The sequence below is a fragment of the Platalea leucorodia genome (genome assembly GCF_965183815.1).
Source record: "Platalea leucorodia genome assembly, chromosome: 5".
NCBI lineage: Eukaryota > Metazoa > Chordata > Aves > Pelecaniformes > Threskiornithidae > Platalea > Platalea leucorodia.
The window spans coordinates 64,297,786-64,316,921 of record NC_138827.1 but is presented as its reverse complement, the minus strand read 5'-3'; the positions used below and the strand labels follow the sequence as shown (position 1 = coordinate 64,316,921).

The 19,136-nt window shown below is 39.9% G+C and overlaps 1 protein-coding gene across 10 annotated transcripts in view; it reads right to left on the bottom strand.

Moving 5' to 3' along the window:
• Positions 1–106: 106 nt before the first annotated feature.
• Positions 107–19,136, bottom strand: part of KANSL1L (KAT8 regulatory NSL complex subunit 1 like) — a 67,288-nt gene continuing 48,258 nt past the window's right edge. For 8 of the 10 annotated variants that reach the window (XR_014228275.1, XR_014228276.1, XR_014228277.1 and 5 more), the window contains 9 exons: positions 15,636–15,746; positions 15,079–15,216; positions 12,563–12,687; positions 11,006–11,130; positions 10,017–10,071; positions 4,255–4,367; positions 2,511–2,691; positions 1,589–1,891; positions 107–1,493 (listed from right to left, as the gene is read on the bottom strand). Coding sequence is in view for 1 of the 10 variants with exons in the window: in XM_082313055.1 (XP_082169181.1) it covers positions 1,643–1,891; positions 2,511–2,691; positions 4,255–4,367; positions 10,017–10,071; positions 11,006–11,130; positions 12,563–12,687; positions 15,079–15,216; positions 15,636–15,746 (1,097 nt within the window). In the remaining 9 variants the exon portion in view is untranslated. Of the gene's footprint in view, positions 1,892–2,510; positions 2,692–4,112; positions 4,368–10,016; positions 10,072–11,005; positions 11,131–12,562; positions 12,688–15,078; positions 15,217–15,635; positions 15,747–19,136 lie in introns of those variants that run through there. The other 2 variants (XM_082313055.1, XR_014228279.1) reach the window with 2 other exon arrangements.

Sequence of the window (19,136 nt, the reverse complement as noted above, 5' to 3'; positions counted from 1 at the left end):
TTTGCAAAGCCATTCTTGGGCCAAGCAGGTCTCTGTGCCAAGAGGAAGCATTACTGCTATTTCTTCACTTCTAAAAGGCCATCAAATTCAGACTATATACAACATATATAGAAATAACTTTTAATTAAAAAACCAACCTTGCATCAAAGATTATTGTATCAGACATTGAGGCAAGATTCAAGTTTAAGACAAACCAGTGTTAAAAAAGTGTTTGAAAAAATAATCAGAATGTGCAATAAACTACAATGTAGCAATAGGTTGTAGTGTTGAAACTTTACTGAACTGTTTTCAGATGCCCAGTGCATAATTCCTGTCATTTTGACCAAAAAAAACCCAAACAATTGACACTAAAACTGGGTCGTCTGTCCAGTGCCATTCCAGATATTACACATGGAAGAAAATTTTGCACAAAAACAGAGACTCCTATAAAATTGCCTTCAACTGTCCTACACAGAAAAACTTCCTGTTGATGGATTATACCTACATTCAATGTTTAATCTTTGTTAATACCTCTTTAAGATTGCAGATACATTCCAAACTACGCTATTTGGATGCAAGTTTAAACAACTTGCTTTTGTTTCCTCACTGTGAACTCACTGGGAAATTAAAAATCTATCTGGAATCACAATGGAAAGCTTTGGGGCTTTTTTCTTTATTGGTCTTTAGACATCAATCATCTTTTCCTTTTCAGCTAGTCACCAAATGTTGGCATACTTACGAGACTCTTACAAGGCACTGTACAGAAATTTGAACAAGACTTTGTCTTTAGCATATTAAAGCAAAATATTATGAGCCTCATTAGCTACTGAAGGACTAAGGAAGTAAGATGACCCAAACCACAATATTCAAAGAGCTGCGTCACTGATTTGACTTGACTCCTCTTTCCTTCTGTTCCTCTGTACCCACATGACTGAAGCAGAAACCCTACTTTCTGAGTAGCAGATATATCGACTATTGAAATGCAGTGGTCTAGTTCTATCTTATTGCTTGAGGACATCTATATGAAACATGCCCTGGCACTACTGAGAGCTGAGTACAGATTTTAAGCTAGATGCAAGGCTTCCAGAACGCCTGCGTTGAAACCGCTCGTTCTCACCTACCCTTATCGTACGCATGGGTTACACACATGCATTTAGAGAGGCAGACTTTTGCCTCATGGTCATGCCACACAGGAAAATAATCTGAGGCTATCGCTTCTCCCCGCTATTTTTTCCAAGTAGTTTTTCTGTGTTCAGTTGAAGTTGTTGGTTAAGGTAGACAGCATATCCTGCTGCACCAGAAATCCACTAGAACCAGAAATGCATTTGAAAACAAACAAAACAGAAAAGGATGATTATTAACAAATGTGGCAATATGACAACAGAAAGTGAATGGTGCCAGCAATTTATGTGCGCCCACTCCCGACACTGGGAATATTAGACTTCCAGCTTGAAATAATTACTTTCTCTTGGGGTTCAGGAAGAAGAAAGTGTTGTCTTTGGGATTTATCCTGCCTGTTACAAAGCAAGAAAGAAAATATATTATATGCAGCTAACGTACAGGTTTTGAATTGTGCTGTCATATGCTGTGTGAACAAGAGAGATTTTACCTTACACTTTTCTCCACCTTAATTGGCTTTCTTAATGAACCACATTATTCCCTGTCACCTTTGTTTTCTTGTATTGTTGATTCCCAGGCAAACATTTTCGCAGTCTTCTGACTCTTCGGTAGATTGTTTTCTTGGTGGATGGCCATTGTCTGGCAAACCAATGGGTGTGCATGAAGTACAGAGAGAGTCGCTGGGAAAAGCTGCACTTGACATTTCAGTCTGATTCGTTATTTGATCTTGGCACAGTAAAGCTTCTACCTCTTCATCTTTTAGTGGAAAAACTCGAAGTTCCCACAGCCCAGACTGAAAGGAATCAGAAGGGTAGGAGTTAGGGTGGAGAAAGAGAAAAGAGGGGAAAAAGGGATTTCAGTTGAGTCTGGACTGATTAGCTATGTGCAGAATGATCTGCTATCAAGTAACAAATGAGTGTCTGTCTTTACAATGTTTGCAGGGCTCTTCAGATAAAGAATACGACACTGCTAGGCACCAGCTGTCAGTGTAAGCTGGCTTCATACGGTTTTGCACTAGTAACACAGCTACAATTGAACAGGCACAGCACAGGAAGGGGCAAGCTCTTTTCCATGGTGCCAGACCATCAGGACACCTGACCTCCTAACAGTCAGCCCCATCTGGAACCCTGGCCAACATCTCTGAGAAAAGATCCATCATCCCTGAACCCAGGCCTGCCATACTCACCTCTGAAACATGTGCTGTGTGTGCTGGGCAATGAAATTTTTACCTGTTGACAAATCTTACGCTTAATTCATAAAGCACAGCAATCTAGTTCTAAACATTCAGTTTACATAAACTAGGGCAACAGCCTGAGATTTTGATCAGTGAGACAGGAGGATATGTTCAGGTTCTTTGTTTTAGGTTAGAGACAGTGGTCACTGAAGACCTGACCAGACCAGGAAGCACCCACCTTTGCTTCCTGGCTCTCCCTGGAGAGTTGTGCAATCCCCGAAGAAACAGAGCTGTGGGCTTCCGAAGTCAAGTCGGGAACAGGTTCAGCAGCGCAATGCAGCGAGGCACAGGAGCTGCTGTGGTGGTCTTTCTGCACCGAATCTTGGCTGTGTCGTCCGTCAGCATTTTTGCTGTAAGATCTAGTGCAGGATAAGAGACGAGTCTTAAGAACTACCCCCTGCCCTTTCACATCACCAGGAACAATTTAGATTGTTTTTTCCCAAGTGTTCAGTTTCTCCATACATGCTACCTACAGTCTACTTATTTAAATCAAAAGAGCAGATGAAAACACACATGGTTCTTGACAACCTCGATGTCACAAGCCAAAGCAAAAGCTGCTATGTGGAGGAGCTAACCAGACAAAACAGGGCTGGAACAGGCACACTCTGGCTGCAGAACAGCTGGTGGCTGGTCCCACTCCTGCGCCTTGCTCCACATGCTCACCAGAATGGTAATTTTGGACAGAAGTCAGTGAGCTGTGGGTTGTTCCCACTCAGGGGAACACGGCATCATTCGCAGGAGCCTGTGGAGTCCAAACTGCACTGTCAGCAGATCGTGCCAATGTAACTTGAGAAGAAACAGCAGGTCCTTGGGCTCCCCCTTCCCACCTCTGCTCTGGACTCATCTCCAAAGCAGTCAAAATAATTTAGTAAGATTAAAAATTTTGACCTTGCCTTTAATGCAAATTTGAACTAGATATAAAATACTGGCACACATCTTAAATGCCAGGTGGAACTCTTACCTTGCTCATGTCAACAGCAGTTTTACTTCCGAATTCAAATAGCACCAAGATTTCACCAAGTTGTTCACAGAGTTTCAAAATTAAGGGTACATATAGAACTTGTATTTTTCAGTACACTTTCTAAAGCATTTTTTGTGTTCAAAATGGCTTAAAATAGAATTCCTTAATATGGTTTAGCTCTAATTTTATCCTCCATTAAAAAAAGCTATCTTTGCATATACATTCATAGTGTCATGGTTCACTTTCAGCCAAGAGTAGATACAAGCATATGATAAATGGCAGAAAAAGTTATCCCAGCATTTATAGGATGCTTTTTGTCCTGGCAGATTCTGAAGCGATTTATGGGAATCATTTTCCCAGAGCCCAACTGCAGATACAGCTTTATGATGTTTGGTCTTACATGCACTACTTTTTGCAAGACTTTTAGGGGTTATATTTAATTCTGGTGAGTTTTGCACCAGACAGCAAACCTGTGATAATTAAACTTTTTCACACAATGACTTTTTTAAGCATAAGGTCCCTGGCACAGCCCAGGACCCTTCATTAACACGTCTCTGAATGCAGTGGACTTTCATCTTAAGTCAGGTGAGTGAAGAAGGGCTCATGTTACACTCGGTGGCTACAGTCATAATAACTGGGAGTAGCTCAAACTAGCAGAGCTGTGTTGTATGGGAGTAAGATTTTTATTGTTATTATTATGGAGTATGGGAGTAGGATTTTTATTCACTAATACCAGATCACTACCATGGCAAATTTCTGTAAGTATGCGTGCTTCAGAACTGCCGAGTCTTCCCTTTCCAGCCAAAAAACCAAACATACCTGGTACTGTCCCTGATGAGTTAATTAATGAGGAGTGCCCTCATTTTCAAAGTTCTCTGGGACAGCATTTCTGAAACTGCTGCACCAACAGCTGACACCAGCGGTTCAATAGGAACGCTCTTATCAAAGTCAATACACCTGCCTGCTATTCCTTCTGGGCCAGCGGCTCTGCTCCCACAGCGACCACCTTGCTCGCTCTCTTTTTTCGTACTTTGTATGACGTAAGGAAAAAACTTCATCTGACAGATCTTCTATCTGTAATGAAATACAGGGATAGCTGCTGCCATAATTATGAACAAAGGCAGCCAATATTATATATAATTCTGCAAAGGTCTGTTCGCCAAACAAGAGGAGGCAACGCAATGCATGCTTGCAGTATAAAGTCACATCAAAATACACGCATTCAGCTTACATTCTCACTAGAGCTCCAGTATATGGGACGCTGTCACTTTCACTTTATTTCTTTACAAGTCTGTGGTTGATGTGAATGGATATAGAAATTATGACACCACCCCCCCGCCCCTGCAACTAACACATATTTCTCTATGGTGAGAGGCAGAAAATTAAGAGGACAAGTATTTGCAAATCAAGGCAATATTAAAAGCACATAATAAAGACAAGCAAAAATTCCAGGATTTTCCAGAGACTGCTTTAGGAGGAGGCTGGGAGACAGCAGGATTTGCCAGGTGCTCTTTAAGCACGGAGAAATAGGTCTGAGATCACCAACGACTTCAATAGCTCCACATTGAGAGGAACTCAGCAAACCTGAGATGCCACATTCCTGCTACGAAACCAAGCAGAAAATGGTTTCTGCTTTGAAGAGACTATTTCTTAGAAAATGATCTGCATGACCCCAGTACAGCTTAAAACAGCCTTAATGTGAGTACTTTACATCCTCGGATGTAGCCATCGCATCTGACCTTCACTTTGAAAGAGCCATCTTCATTTTTCTGTTGGCAGCACACCAGGAAGTTTGCTGCTTAGACACGGCTGGGCCAGGAGCACTTTGCTGCCCTTCCCCCTCACTCACCAGATGGCGGGGCGAGCTCTTGGCTGGACCCCTCCAGCACAGCTCAGAGTTATTTCAAAAGTGCTCCAAACCATTCAACCTCTTCAAAGTTCACCTAAAAAGCTAAGGTTGGCGAGAGCATATGAGTGCTGCAGCCATGGACTTTATGCCAGCCACTCCCAATTCAAAAGCAGAGAAATTCTAGGAAAGAACAATTCCTGGTCATAGAAGCTGTGAAGCTGCACTGCCAGATCAGTCCTGGACACGAATTATACCAATGATTGGGGGAGTCATGGAAAATAAATTGATTTTTTTCTATAAATGAAAATCCTCAGTGGTGTTATACAAGTAACACCATTTATCTTCCAACTGAGTCTGATAAAATAGAGAACTAAACACAGAGTCCTCACTGCAGTGCGAGATAGAGCCATACAATATAGGTTACATTCTCAGCTAGAAGTACTCCACTCCAGACAACTAACAGCCCTGAGGTTTTCTGCAGAAGCCATTCTTTGTATCAAGTCTTGCAGCACGGAGGTAGTTCATGACCATTACGGGTACAAATGCAAAGTATTACAATGCATTTATGCTGCTGTAAGCATACCTGGTAGCGGCACTGCGCTTGCCAGCGAGCACATTTCCAACGTAGGTGGCTGGTCGTAAACTACAGCCCCACAATGAAATTTGACTGAGCCAATGAAAAGGATCTCAAAGACTTCAGTGCCATCTGAAACGGCCACACGACCTGCTTGCTAAAACTGTAGCTGCCCGGTTCCTCCTCAGCCCGGCACTCAACAGGAACCTTCAGACAAACAGGCCTGCTTTGTTTGCCCATCTCATGACTGCGTTTTGAAGACTCCTCATTGCTTTTATTTATTTACGTTAAACACAAACCACTTTGTTAGCTGCTCGTTTCCTTCCATGCAAGCCAACTTAATGGGTTTCCTCCTCTCTCTGGAATTCACCAGCTCTGTCACTTGGATGGCATTGGTATGGGACTGCATCTCAGTTCAGATTCTGTCTTTCCGAGGTCAATTATGTATAGCGTGAAAGTGAGAATTTTATGAACTACAAAAGTGCTATTCCCTCAGGGAAAATTCAGGATTTTTCTGTGTGCTCAGATTTCTTTTGAAGTGGAAACAAAAGATAATTTTGAAAGAAAAACTTAAGACTTTGAAAATACTTTTCTTAGCAAATTGCCAAAACTTTTCATGCTGGGAAGAAACTTCATTTTTAACAAGCTTCCTTTCAAAAATCAAAGTCCACATTCCTCTCCCAGCGAAGAGTTTTGAAAAATACAGAAATAAGCCTTTCTGTTCCTTTTCCATAGCTGATGATAGCAGATTGAACTACTTCTTTATTTAAAATGAGTTGTACCCTATTCCATTGACTACTAACAAGTAATACATTTTCTTACTGAAAAATTATTGTTTGTTCTATGGATAAAAAACATATTACATCAGAGTAAAAGGTCTCTGCTTGGTTCAGTACAGCCTCTGCTGCTCTCCAGCTTTGTAACACTTTATATATTTCCTCCACCAACTTTAGTTTAATTTAAAGTTGCTATAACTGGAGAAATTTGATATTTTTTTTCCCCCCACTAAGGTTAGTTTGAAAAAGGACAACAGAACTGTCAGTCCTCAGTGGATGGATCTGGCAGCGATGTTGAGAGAAAAGACAGGAAGGCCTGTTTGTGAGGCACGTCTAATGATTTCACTCAAAGAAAAAGACTTAAAGCAAACTAAGATTTGGATCCCCCCCATTGCATCTAGTTAAGCTACAAGACACCGTGCATTAATGTTGAATAGCACCAGGAATATTTCTGAAAGGTTCTCAAAACAACAAAGCCTGCGTTTCAATCTTTGGCTTCACAGGAAACACTGAGTCATAAGCCATGAAAACACTTATGCAAAACTAATTGCACACAGAATTATTCCAAAGTATTTGTCATTACTAAAACAACTGCAAAATAAACTTGAACGTTACTTTACAACCATGCCTTGCCAGAAACTTTAACCTGGACAAAACAAATTAAAAACAAAATAAAACAGGAAAACCCATGCCACACCCTCCCATGCCTTAAAGCAGTAACAGACTGCAAATTCATGCATGCAAACCAGGAAACTCAAACGCTCTACTTCCAAAAACTAAATATTTTTAGAGCAAGTAATAGAGCAGACATAGATAGTAGATTAACTTTTGCATTGCCCAACTGTTACATTTGTCCTCGTAAGGCAAAATATCCAGAAATAAGAATCAGACACCCAAAAAACGTAAGCTTTTTGTACTCAAATAAAGGCATGGTGAATAGGCCTGATTTTCAGGAAGTGCTGAGTTCCCATCCTTGGAAGTGTGGCTCCTGTAGAACATGACAAATTTGGGACCCCATATTTTTTTGTAACTTGCGGGAACTTTGGGTACAAGTCTATTGCGTCAATACCGGTTGTTGCATTGAAAGCCTTTAAATGAAGAAGAGAGAAGGAAAAAAAGGACAAGACATCAAGTGGAAGAAATCCCTAACTGCTGGTTGACACAAGGACAACTCCAGAAGTTTTAAATTTAGCCACACAGAATATAGGCAGGAAAAAACCTATTATACAGTACCACCACAGGCTGCTATGCAGTGGAAAGCAAAGAAAAAGCTTACTTTATATAAAAGCAGAAAGTACATTTTGCCCTCTCTCTTGTCCTTCACAAATGATCTACTGAAGCTTGCCTTGATGTCAGAACAAGGAACAATTTCAAGAGTGTCAGAGTGTGAGTGCAGAAGATGTGAAAAGGTAATGCTGCTGTTTTCTCATGTCTTTTTTTCAAGCTTACTCAGTAAAAAATCTAACTCGGCCTAAAACCTAAAGCAAGGAAGTGGAAGAATTATGATCAGACAACCACCTTTTCTCAGTACTCTGAAAAACATCCAAACCAATTAACACGATCCCAAAAGAAAGGGGGAAAACTGGCAACGGATGATTTAGACAAACAAGATCTTTAGCATTTTTCTCGTCTGACATCTCTCCTCTCTCGTTCTACCCAGCAGCTGACAGACAATACAGGAGCAGTGGACCACAGCAGGAGGCAAAGCTGCTTTATTGTTAACTCAAGTTATTTCCTGGCCAAAGCATGAATCATACAGGATCAACTAGTCATGCCAAATACAAATGTACTGGGAGGGCTACTAAATGAGCAATTAGCCCATGAACTTCACAGAGAGACACCTTGAAGTCTATTCAGCAAAGTACACTAAAAGTACGTAAGACAAGTCATCTGTATGGGATCTGAAATCTAAACAAGAAATCCACTGAGTCCTCCAAGCAAGTCCCTTGAAGCCCTGAAGGCAAATCACTGTTGAAATTCTCTTTTTTTTTTTTCCTCCACAGATACCAGGACGAAAGAGAGAGCAATGAACAGTAGGTTCTCAACAGACTCTGTGCCCTTGCTGCCTTATTAGTTATTCTCCAAATGGTTTAATTAAATATCCTTGCAGGAGAGTTCTCCTGTGTATCTAATTTGACCTTCTCACTATAAAAGAAGATCAGGCATGTCTCCTGCTAGCAGAGACAGTACCAAAACGAAAAGGCAGTGGTGGACGTGACATAAATCTGACCACCAGATTTCACAAGAATTCCTCAAGTCCATGAGAAAAGGCAGGGACAGAGTAAGTTTTTTTTTTTCTCTTCCTTCTGACCCAAGAGTATGGTGCCAAATGAATGCAACTGCACCAGGTAGGGAGCTGAGACCATGATGCTCTCCACAAGGAAAGGTTCATTTCCATGGAGCAGGCAGCTACGGACCTGGTAAAACCCTGAGAACTTATTTTCTATCCCAAGGGAGAGGCATAATGATTTGTTTACTGTGTCTAGCATAACCTTCTATACTGCTACCCAAATGCAATATTTTTCTACTACTACTACTACTACTACTTAAACCCCCGTTGTAGAGATTCTCTGAAAAAGGAGCTCAAGAACAGACATTGTGGATGAAAGTACGAACACAAGTCCTACATTACAACAGTTGATAGTGGCCTATAGCAGAGACTGGAGGGAGACCAGAGATGTCCAACGGACAGCAAAACTGGCAGGTTTCTGGAGAAGGAGCCACAAAAAGATTGGAAGGACAGAAAACCAGCCTAGAGACCAGACCTGCTGGTATGCTCACAGTGGAGTTAGGAAATGCCTTGAACCCCTGATTAGGGGAGAAAGGAACCTGCAGCTCCAAAGTCCACGGACATTCCCTGGAAGAAAAAGGTAGATTCTTATGTCTGGAGGAAGCAACAGTAGCACACGATGTGCAAACTTAGCTCACCAGGCAAGCAGGAAATGCTGAAGGTTATGTTGTTCCTGACAAAGCAGAAAGAATAGAAGTTTTCTCCCAACAGGAGGGCTGCAGGAAAACGAACGCTGAGAAGAAAACTGAGGAAACCTGGTGGGCCCGCAGGCAAAATGCCAAATTACCTCCTGAAGAGCAACAGGCCATGGGAACTGGCCATGAAAGAAGAATATGAGAGAGGACGGACATTATAGCACAGGTAGCCCTGAAGAGACAGTCACACTGGGACACCCAGCATCACAGTGCCCAGGAGCAGGGGAGGCGGAGGCCTGACCAAAGGGACCCTTTGGGAGCACTGACTGTGCTGACAGCAAGGGACAGAAGTGCCAAACAAACAAGTGAACAATGGTTATTAATGGAGATACTCATACTTCTGTCATCCACCATAGGATCGAGTAGGTTGGGATAAGACTCATTTTCACAATCTGATACTTAATACTTTATTTTTTATATTTGAAACTTACCAGGATTTGCATGAAGTCGGTGACTTTGGAAAATCTATACCGATTATCCCAATTATATATGATATCTAGTTTAATTAAAAACTGAGATTTAATTAAAATACAGCCTACCTCTTCTTCATCTGTATGAGATCTTTCCAAGGGTTGAAATTCAACAACTCTCCAGCTAGAAATGAGACAAGGAAAGTCAAATTAATTTACCTAAATGCTGTTTCATTATATTGTTAGTTACTCCTTCTTCAACACTGCTTGTGCTTCAACATTTCTTTCAAATAAAATAATTTAAAATTTAAGGTGCTGATAACAGATGCCCGAACTTTAGATCTTCCTTTCCCAACCCAATATCTAACCTTTCCTTTTCCCAACACAGTCTTTAAGCTATTCAGTAGTCTTAATAATATTTTTAGCTTTAAACACAATATAAAAGCAAATGTAAATTAAGAGATTTAAAATATGGAACAATCGCATTTAGCTGTTTCAGGCAATTTGCTAGTAAGCCACTGAATTACAGCACAGGAGTTCAATTACCCTGTTTTAGCAATCTAAATATGTTCTTTTTCTTAAAAAAAAAAAAAAAAAAAAAAAAAAGACGCGTCTAGATTCATGAATTATAGGTTTACACTGTATGGAAAAAATTAAGCTTATTCTACTGTATCAGAATGGATAAATTTTAAAAATATATGCTAAAACCATTTCTGTTCAATTCACTGAAAATAGTTAACTATTTTCTTATGAACCATACCACACAAAAAAGACAGCAACCTCCAAATAACTGTTCAGAGCATGTCAGCGTAACGGCACATTTAAGGCCATGAATATCAGTACAATTAAGAGGATATAAACCCACTTCTATTTTTAGCCAGTCTGTGCATCTGCCACCTCCCCTGTGTGTATCAGACAATTTCCCTTGTGCTATCAGCTGTCCAGTCTTCCTACCACTCCAGTCACACAAATTGAAGTGCACAAAAAAAAAAAAACCCAAGCACATGAAAAGATCATCTTAATATTGTAACATTATCTAACTACATGTTAATAATATTCTTAATGTTCTCATGTTCATTTTGGTATCTTCTTTGCAACTAAGGAGGTCATGAACAAACCTTGGGGTAAGGATTTCTTTGTATTGTAGTTTCTCCAACTTTGATGGTGCCACCAGCGACATTGGAATAACAATGTTGTCTATATCATAGGAGCTCTCACTTCTCAACCTCCTCCTGGAGTTATGCTGTGTAACATAATCAATACAACAGGAGATTCATCAGCTCAAATCATAGGAACTACATGTTAGCTGAGAAACATTAGAACTGCACAAGGAGAAAGTCTGTAACTTGAACACATTTTCTAGTGGCTTAATGACTTCTGACTTCCCCCCCACCTCCGATGGAATCTCAACAAATCTTAAAACTATCTCATCTCTGAGATTTACTTCTCGCTGGCCTAACTCTTACTGAAATCAGTGGGAGCTTCCCTTCCTTGATTTCAGTTACAGTTAATTCTGAATACTTATGAGAACTTTGAAGTTAATGCTGCCTTCTTCATAATGTGCAGTCTACAAAGACGACCTTCTATAATCTATCTACTAACCCGTAACCCAAGTGGTTCTTCAGTCTGATACAATTAAGAATTCCAAAAGAATGAAGCTACATTTAGCAGTGAAGAACAGCCTATATGGAAAGTGGTTTTCTGAAAGACACACAAAAGACAGAAACTGAATTTCTTTGCCGTGATCACAGCAGGATTCCTGGTGGTGTTCTCTGCCCACTAGTGCATGGAACCTACATGGGTAAAAACCTGAGGTTCCTAGATTACAGGAGAAAGTTTAGTTTTAAATCATGATACATTCCATATTTCAAGATCTCAATTTTTAACTGAACATTAATGGAAGCAGTCTATTCTAAAATGCTCATTTAGGTGTTCTTTGACAATGGTCTGCTCAAGCAAGGGAAAAAAGGAGGAGTGTGCAGTGTCAAAACTGCATTGGGGATGCAGATTTAAACTCAGCTCTCCAGGAGTCATCACCAGATTGAAACATGATGACTTACATAGCACCAGTATACCACTACGCTTAGCAGAACTGTGGGACTGAAATCTGAATATTATTATGAAATTCTCAATGAATTCCAATAAAACAAAGTGTATTTCTGCAGGGACTTCACTGAACCAGAGCAGTGCTGCTCCTCAGCAAATTTATATACCAGAGACTTTGCCTGTAGTTCTGCACAAAAGGTTTTAAATAGTGAGGCTGAGAGTCAACAAATTCTGTGACTATATTTGCACTGTGAGGCCATTTTATGTAGTCGCACCAAGAAAAAAGGGTCATAACAGTTCTTGTGTAAAACTGGGAACATAAATCACAGTATATTTAATGAAATTTGGAAAAAAAAATAAAAAATGAAAGGTCCAATGCCAATAAACTAAACTTACACTCCAGTTATATGATCTGCAAAATTCTTTTACAAGCAAATATCTGTTTTAGGAACACCACATACTCGATCTGGAATAAGTTACTTAATGTAATCCACTTAATTCAGTGTAAAAATGCTCTGTACTGTAATTTAACACTAAATTAAATGAAAAAGGCATGTGGTTTTGGATTATTAATTTGCACAACTCCCCACTGATATTTCAGTTAAGACAGTGATACATTTTTGGTTTACCTGTGATGAAGTGCTGTGAGTGGGCCTAGACATCGCACTGACATTGGTCACAGCAGCAAGACTGCTATGGGATTCTGGTTCTGCATGTTGAAAGGAGAATGTCTCAAACCTAGTGTTACGTTCGCCTGTCACAAAAAAATAATAATAAAAAAATGCATACCGGCTGTTGTCTATTAGACTAAAGATATTTTTCCATACACTAATGGTAAAGTCATTTCTAGAAGCACACAGCTAACCACTTACGATTTAACGAATACTAAAAAAAGCCATCTAAATAAACACTTGTTACTCATCCTGTCATTGTTGTTCCACAAAACTCATCCCTCTCCTTCTACGAAGGATTTCTTCTTGTGGAACCAGCTTCATATAGGCAAATCCCACTTCTTTTTTCAGAAGCTGCCACAGACTACACACACAGCAAATGCAATCAGACTTAGAGGAACGCTCCTCAGTGTTCCCTAACAGCGCTTCCCTAGCTGGGCTGCATCTCACCAACATACCAGTTCACTAAGCCCTCACTGATAGTTTCTTCCTTGAAAAATGATAAAACAGAACTGGCAGCAAGGGTAACAAATAAAATTAGTTTCTGGATCTCCATGTGGTCCACTGCTCCAGACAAATCACAACTCTTGTTTACTCTTATTCAGTCCCAGTGTAAGCAGCATTAGGGGGATTCAGAATTTCACCACCTGTGTTCTGCTTTTCTTCTACCTTAATTTCCAATAAGAAAAGAGAACTCAGATTTAATATACCAACTAATAAAAAGAGCCAGAGTATTCCAACATGGTAAAAGAGGTAAGACTGATCCCAAAGACTGTATTGCACAGGCTGGGTCAAGGACATGAACTCTCATCTCCCAGGCAGCTCTGCAACTCCCTGGCACACAGCTTTTATTTTTGGCCTTGTTCATCAGGCTGACCTTCCCCATGGATAATTTCTCCTAGACAGAGCCCAAATTAGGAAAAAATATGTAGTACTACACCCGTAGCAATAATAAGCTAGAACTGCTGCTGCTGCTTACAAATGCACCACATAGCAGTTTTCTGGCACTGGGAAACCATGATCCTCATGATAAAAGATTGCTTTTTTTCTTCCATTAACTCAAAGAACTAAATACTATTGGCAGAAGACTAACTGTAACTTCAAAAGGTTTATAGCAAGAAGTTTCCTCTCTTATTAGTGCTCCCAAGTAACTCCAATTGTTGATCTCAGTGTGCCTGACCGTACACTTAGGGAAACAACGTGGTTGCAAGAAACACTGTGTCAGCATCTGCCTTTTGGGGACCAGCGACTGATTAGGGGAGTGGGTAGCATGGAAAAAAGGATGACTGATGGTGGGAGGGGACAGGGCACAGCACCCCCCGCAAAGACAGGCACAGAGCATAAGAGAAGACTGTACAGCAAAGGGGAGGACTATAATGCACAGTTTTCAGTCTGTCCAAAACCACCTTTCTAATCAACAGGGTTTTTTGGTTTGGGGTTGTTGTTTGGTTTTGTTCTGTTGGTTTTTTTTTGCTTGTTTGGTTGTTTTTTTAATAGATAATAATTTTTTGTTAAATAATTTCTGCAGTAATTCCCGTATCTCCACCTCTATTGCAAGATTACACTATCAGTTTTACCTGGATATGCAGTGTATTTTTCCACAATGTTAACTTATCATTTATATCTTTTAATTCTTACTTAGGGGAAATTTTAAACAAACATAGTTTGTCCTCTTACTCAGTGATTTATTTTCTTCAACCATCTTCTGACGAATTTTGCCAAAAGTTTTCCAAAAGTTCACATAAATGAATCTGGAACAGAATCTGTTAGGTTTTACATTCTAATAGCCTGGAGAGGTAAGATGCTATTTATCTTTACAATGGTATGCTGAATTTTTTTGTCCCTAAATTATCACATTATTCTACAGAAATTTCAGGGCACTTTCTATCAACTTACCAAGTGCTGAAGCAGAGATTCAATGGCTCAAAATATAAAGATAACAAGGCTGAAAACACTAATTATAAGCACTGGCTACCCACAACTCTCTTAACAGTCTGGAAGGAAACCAGAACCACAAATGACAGTATACAACAAATGAAACATAGCTGACCAAAGATGCCAGTAAATGTTTGGTTGGGCACGTGATTTGACAGATAACTTTGCAATTCAGTCTGTTTCACTGACTACTAAAAAAAAAAAACCCCTTCATATTAAAAATAATGACACCCAGTATTAGAAAAACACAGCTGGACTGCTGAGCAGTTTCCTTTAAGAGTATTCCAAAAATAAAATACAGAAGCTTGTCTCATTTTGTAATATATACTCAAGAAGAAAAAGAAAGATTATTATGCGTTAAAATAGCACATTATTTTCATGGTGTCGTAAGTCCATGTCTTCACTCCTGTAAAGTTTCATACAGTATCCTTTTTGGAAACAACTTAAAATAAATTCTCAAAGCTCAGCGATAATAAACTAATTTATACAGTACATATTTTTAAAGAAGTAGTGCCACCTTAATACCATTTTTCTCTCACCTACTGCCGTCTCACTTAGATGTCTTTTCTTTCTTCCTTCCGACAGCTGGTCAGATGTTCCTGACACTGACTGAGATTTGGAATTAGATAAACAGCCACTGCTCCATTGTTTGACAGAAACATTATGTTGATTATAGTCTATAACAGAAAAAGCATGTATCAAGTTGAAAACTTATTTTCCATTGGTGCAATTTACAGGTAAGCTCAACTGCTGAACTATTTATAATGGAAAAAAACAGACTTCTGATAGGAATCCAAATAGTAAACAGTACTGCAGTCAGGCACCTGTGTCTGCAGAGAAGCCATGGTCCAAACTCCCCCCACTATGTATTACTGCCCTCCTACAGCTCTGATGGGATCATTTCAGTGCAACAAAGGAGAACCTGACACTGTGGTCTGGGAAGAGATTCCCCTTCCACCTAAAGCCTTAGCCAGTTACCTTCTCTGATAACCTGCTTTGTGGTGAGTTTATAAATTGAACCTCTTCAGGGCCGAAAGTACTGGCAAATGAATAAAAAACTGTCTTGCAAGTATTAAAGTGTTAAAGCTTTACATACCATTGTCTGGAGATACTTTAAACTCCACTCCCAAAGATGAGGAATCAACAGGTTCTCCTTTGATGTCATCCTTCCTTAATAATGTTTCAAAGTATATGTGAAGAGGAATATCTAATAAAAAAAAAGAAATCCACAGGGAATGCAGTCTGTATCAGAAAGATGGCAACCTATGAGCCAATGAATTATGCATCATCACTAAAGGTCTAGGAATTGATTACACAATACTATGTAATATAATCTATGAGCAATATTGCTGCCTTGAGTCCTTCAACTTATAAAGAACAGCAGTGCTGAGTTAACTCCCGCGAGGACCGATCGCTTGTCTATATAGCAGCAGTGTCTTCACATGGTCAAGCTGAAGACAATGTAGAAAAACATGTCCTGAAACTGGTGAGAGCCAAAGGAAAACTTGATGACAATATCTCAAAACAGCCCAGTCAGACATTTCAAAGAAGTGATTTTTGCAGGAGTAAATAAGAAAATTTGAGGTGAGGCAACTCTCAGCAAGATAGTTACTGTATGAGTGCTATCCTCCACTATAGGCAAAGACTTTTCTATCGGTTATCTAAGTAGTATACAAGATAATCTCCACTAATTGCCTGGAGTAAGATCTCAAGGTACCTATCTTTCTATTAACGGGAAGTGAGAGTTACGCCATGGTAAAAACAAATCCATTTGTAGCTGTGAAGCTACACTGCCATACGTGCTGACCAAGGCAGTATGCTTAAGTGGTTCCAAGCTCTCCAGCACTAAGAGCTTCCAAGGGCTGACAAGACAACTCAGATCAAGGTAAGACTCAAACCTAAGGAATGCTCCTGTTCAGGAGCAGTGCAGACACACACACGTAGTAGATTAACAGCACTTCTTTTGGCGTTCAAAGTCAAAGTAAGAAAGAGCAAGGTTGTCTTACTCTGGAATAAACTATGTCCGTACCTGCAATTACTCCAGAATTGTTCTTCACGAAAACAAGCCCTGGAGGGTATCAAGTGAGAGTAAGACTGGGGTCTTCCCCTCTTGACTAACTCCTGCACAAAACCCCGCATGGTGGAGAACACACAGTGCGTTTTTCCTGTAATCTGAAAAGCCTTCAGTTCAACCTTTTGGGTACAGGTAATTAATGCTTTTGGAAATTGTTACTGCTGGGAGCCTAGAGGTAATGTCAAGGTACATTCCTTCTTCCTCTCTCTGGCAAAGGCTACAGCAGGGCAATGTAATTCATTTCCTGAGGGAGTTCTAACCAAGAATTAGTCTGCAAAACATCTCAAGTGGTAAGGAATTTACCAACTGTTGTAAGGCAGGAAAGCTTAAGAAAAATAAGTCTCTGTCTGAAAAGCCCTTCTGGAAACAACATTACAAGAAAGAAGAGAAATTAAGTAGAAACAAATATGTCCACATCAGAAGCAGGCTTGACAACTATTATGTTCAGAACAAGAAGAGGTCTGAGGGCAGGGCCAAAGGGTTGGCATTGGACTTTTAATTTACATACCACCTTACCCTCATGTGCCTTCAGGACTTGCCTGGACAGAAACTTTCAACATATTTTGCTAACTAAAAAGAATAATTTATTTCAATTTGATACGGATCTAACTAGATATTTTGTCACAAGACTAAAGGTGACCTGTAAAAGGCTGTTCCCTCCCAAGGTTTCTCCTGTGTTTCCTATTCTACTTCTGAGTAAAACATAAAGTAGGTCTGAAAGGTTTACTAGTCAAAACATTTAAGTAAAGAAATAAACAAAACATTTCTTTTGTGTTTTTCCTGGGGAATCACCTGGATGTCTCAGAGATTTTTTTATTATTTGCTCCTATATCTCAATTAAAAGGGCAGGAGCATTTGTTTCAGTTTATCTGCAGGCTAGGTGCAGAAATACCAGAAAGCCAAACTTCTTAGATGCAAACTACAATTTTCCAGCTATCGGGATTGAAGTTTAAAGAGGTGCTTCTATGCTCAAGCGATGTTGCAACCACTGACATACTTCTGGTCAAGACCCTTGGTAATATGGAAACTCTGAAGGCAAGACTTAGAACCATAAGGGCAATTGTACTTCCAGAAGCCTGTACACTAGTGAGGCAGTCCCACTGCACTGTATTACTACGTTGCTTGCAAACTACGATTCTCCTTTGAAAGTAAAAAATAGGTACAAGAGAGAACAAGATCTGAATCTTGAATCTGAATACCTCCTCATACACTGAAAAATCAAACTCCAGAGTTTCAAAATGGAAAAAAAATACCAATAATATTTAAAAAAAAAAAAACAGAGGAAATAAAACCAAGAACCTTTTCTTCCACACTGCTGAAAATTTTTTTTTATTCAGAAGAAAGTGGTAAAAGATGTGGGCACACCACAAGTAGTATTTTAAAAGAAATTATCCCTTTGGAAAGGAATAACTAAGGAAGCTGCAAAGAAAACGTGAAACTGAATCAGGCTACCTGACCAAGTTGGAAAATTTCTAGCATGCATTTATTCACAATAATTCTTTCATAAGAAAGAAAATGACAAATAGACTAGTGGTCTTCATGAGGAGATAGAGACAGCAAAGTACACAAAGCACAGACTAGACCATGAGTCTAGCCTCCCTCAAAAGCAAGGACCGCATCTGAGCAGGAGATAGTACGTCTAGTGCTTTCTTCCTGTCTCAACTATTATTAGCAAGGTTAAGGCTGCTTGAAAAGAGAATAAATATTCCTCAAAAGAAAGGCATTCTTGGTATCGGAATGAAGCTAAATTAACATTTTTCTTCCTCCATCCTGGCAAAGTGACCAACAGTAGCCACGATGCAGTCCAGATCCCTTCCGTTTTTTTCTTTCCATGATGATTAGTCTTTTTTCAAGGAAAGAATATTCCAATATTCTTGTTAAGCTTCCTAGTCTCCCTTAAAAGTAAGGTACAAATAAATGCAAGGGGCGTGGCCTTATACAACTATCCTTAAACAGACTTCTAAAGAAACACTTAAAAAACCCACCCCAAAACATATACACTGTGGTACAGTGAACCTTGAATAGAAGCAGAAGCAAGGAAAGAATCTGAGTAGTGAGACAAGCTGGCAGTCGCCCAGGAAGCGTGTGGGGACAGCTCTCTGCAGGGATTCGGGAACTACTGTCCAAGCCCCCGGCTCCTGTCCAGCTGGGCTGTCAGAGTCACAGGGTAAGTGATGGAGAGTGTGAGTAAAGAAGTAGTATTTAAGAAGTGTTTTTCTCTCCTCTCCACAACAGAGTCCTGCTGACTGGGATGTTTGCTGTCGCGGAGTGTTTTCTTCCCCCTATCTGCTCCTCAAAAGAAACTCCTCTTTATCCCATACATAGGATGTAAACCCTCGTAAACTTGCAAGAGTTGAGACCTTCTCAAGATTCCATGTCCACGCTTGGGTCTTCTGTACTGGCCAGTGATGAGTTCTTCAAACCCAAGACTTACTTTAATTCCTGACTTCCTAATACCAGGCTGGAGTGTATACACTGTCATTCTGGGAAGACAGCGGGTTTGATTAAAGACTCAAGCAGTTC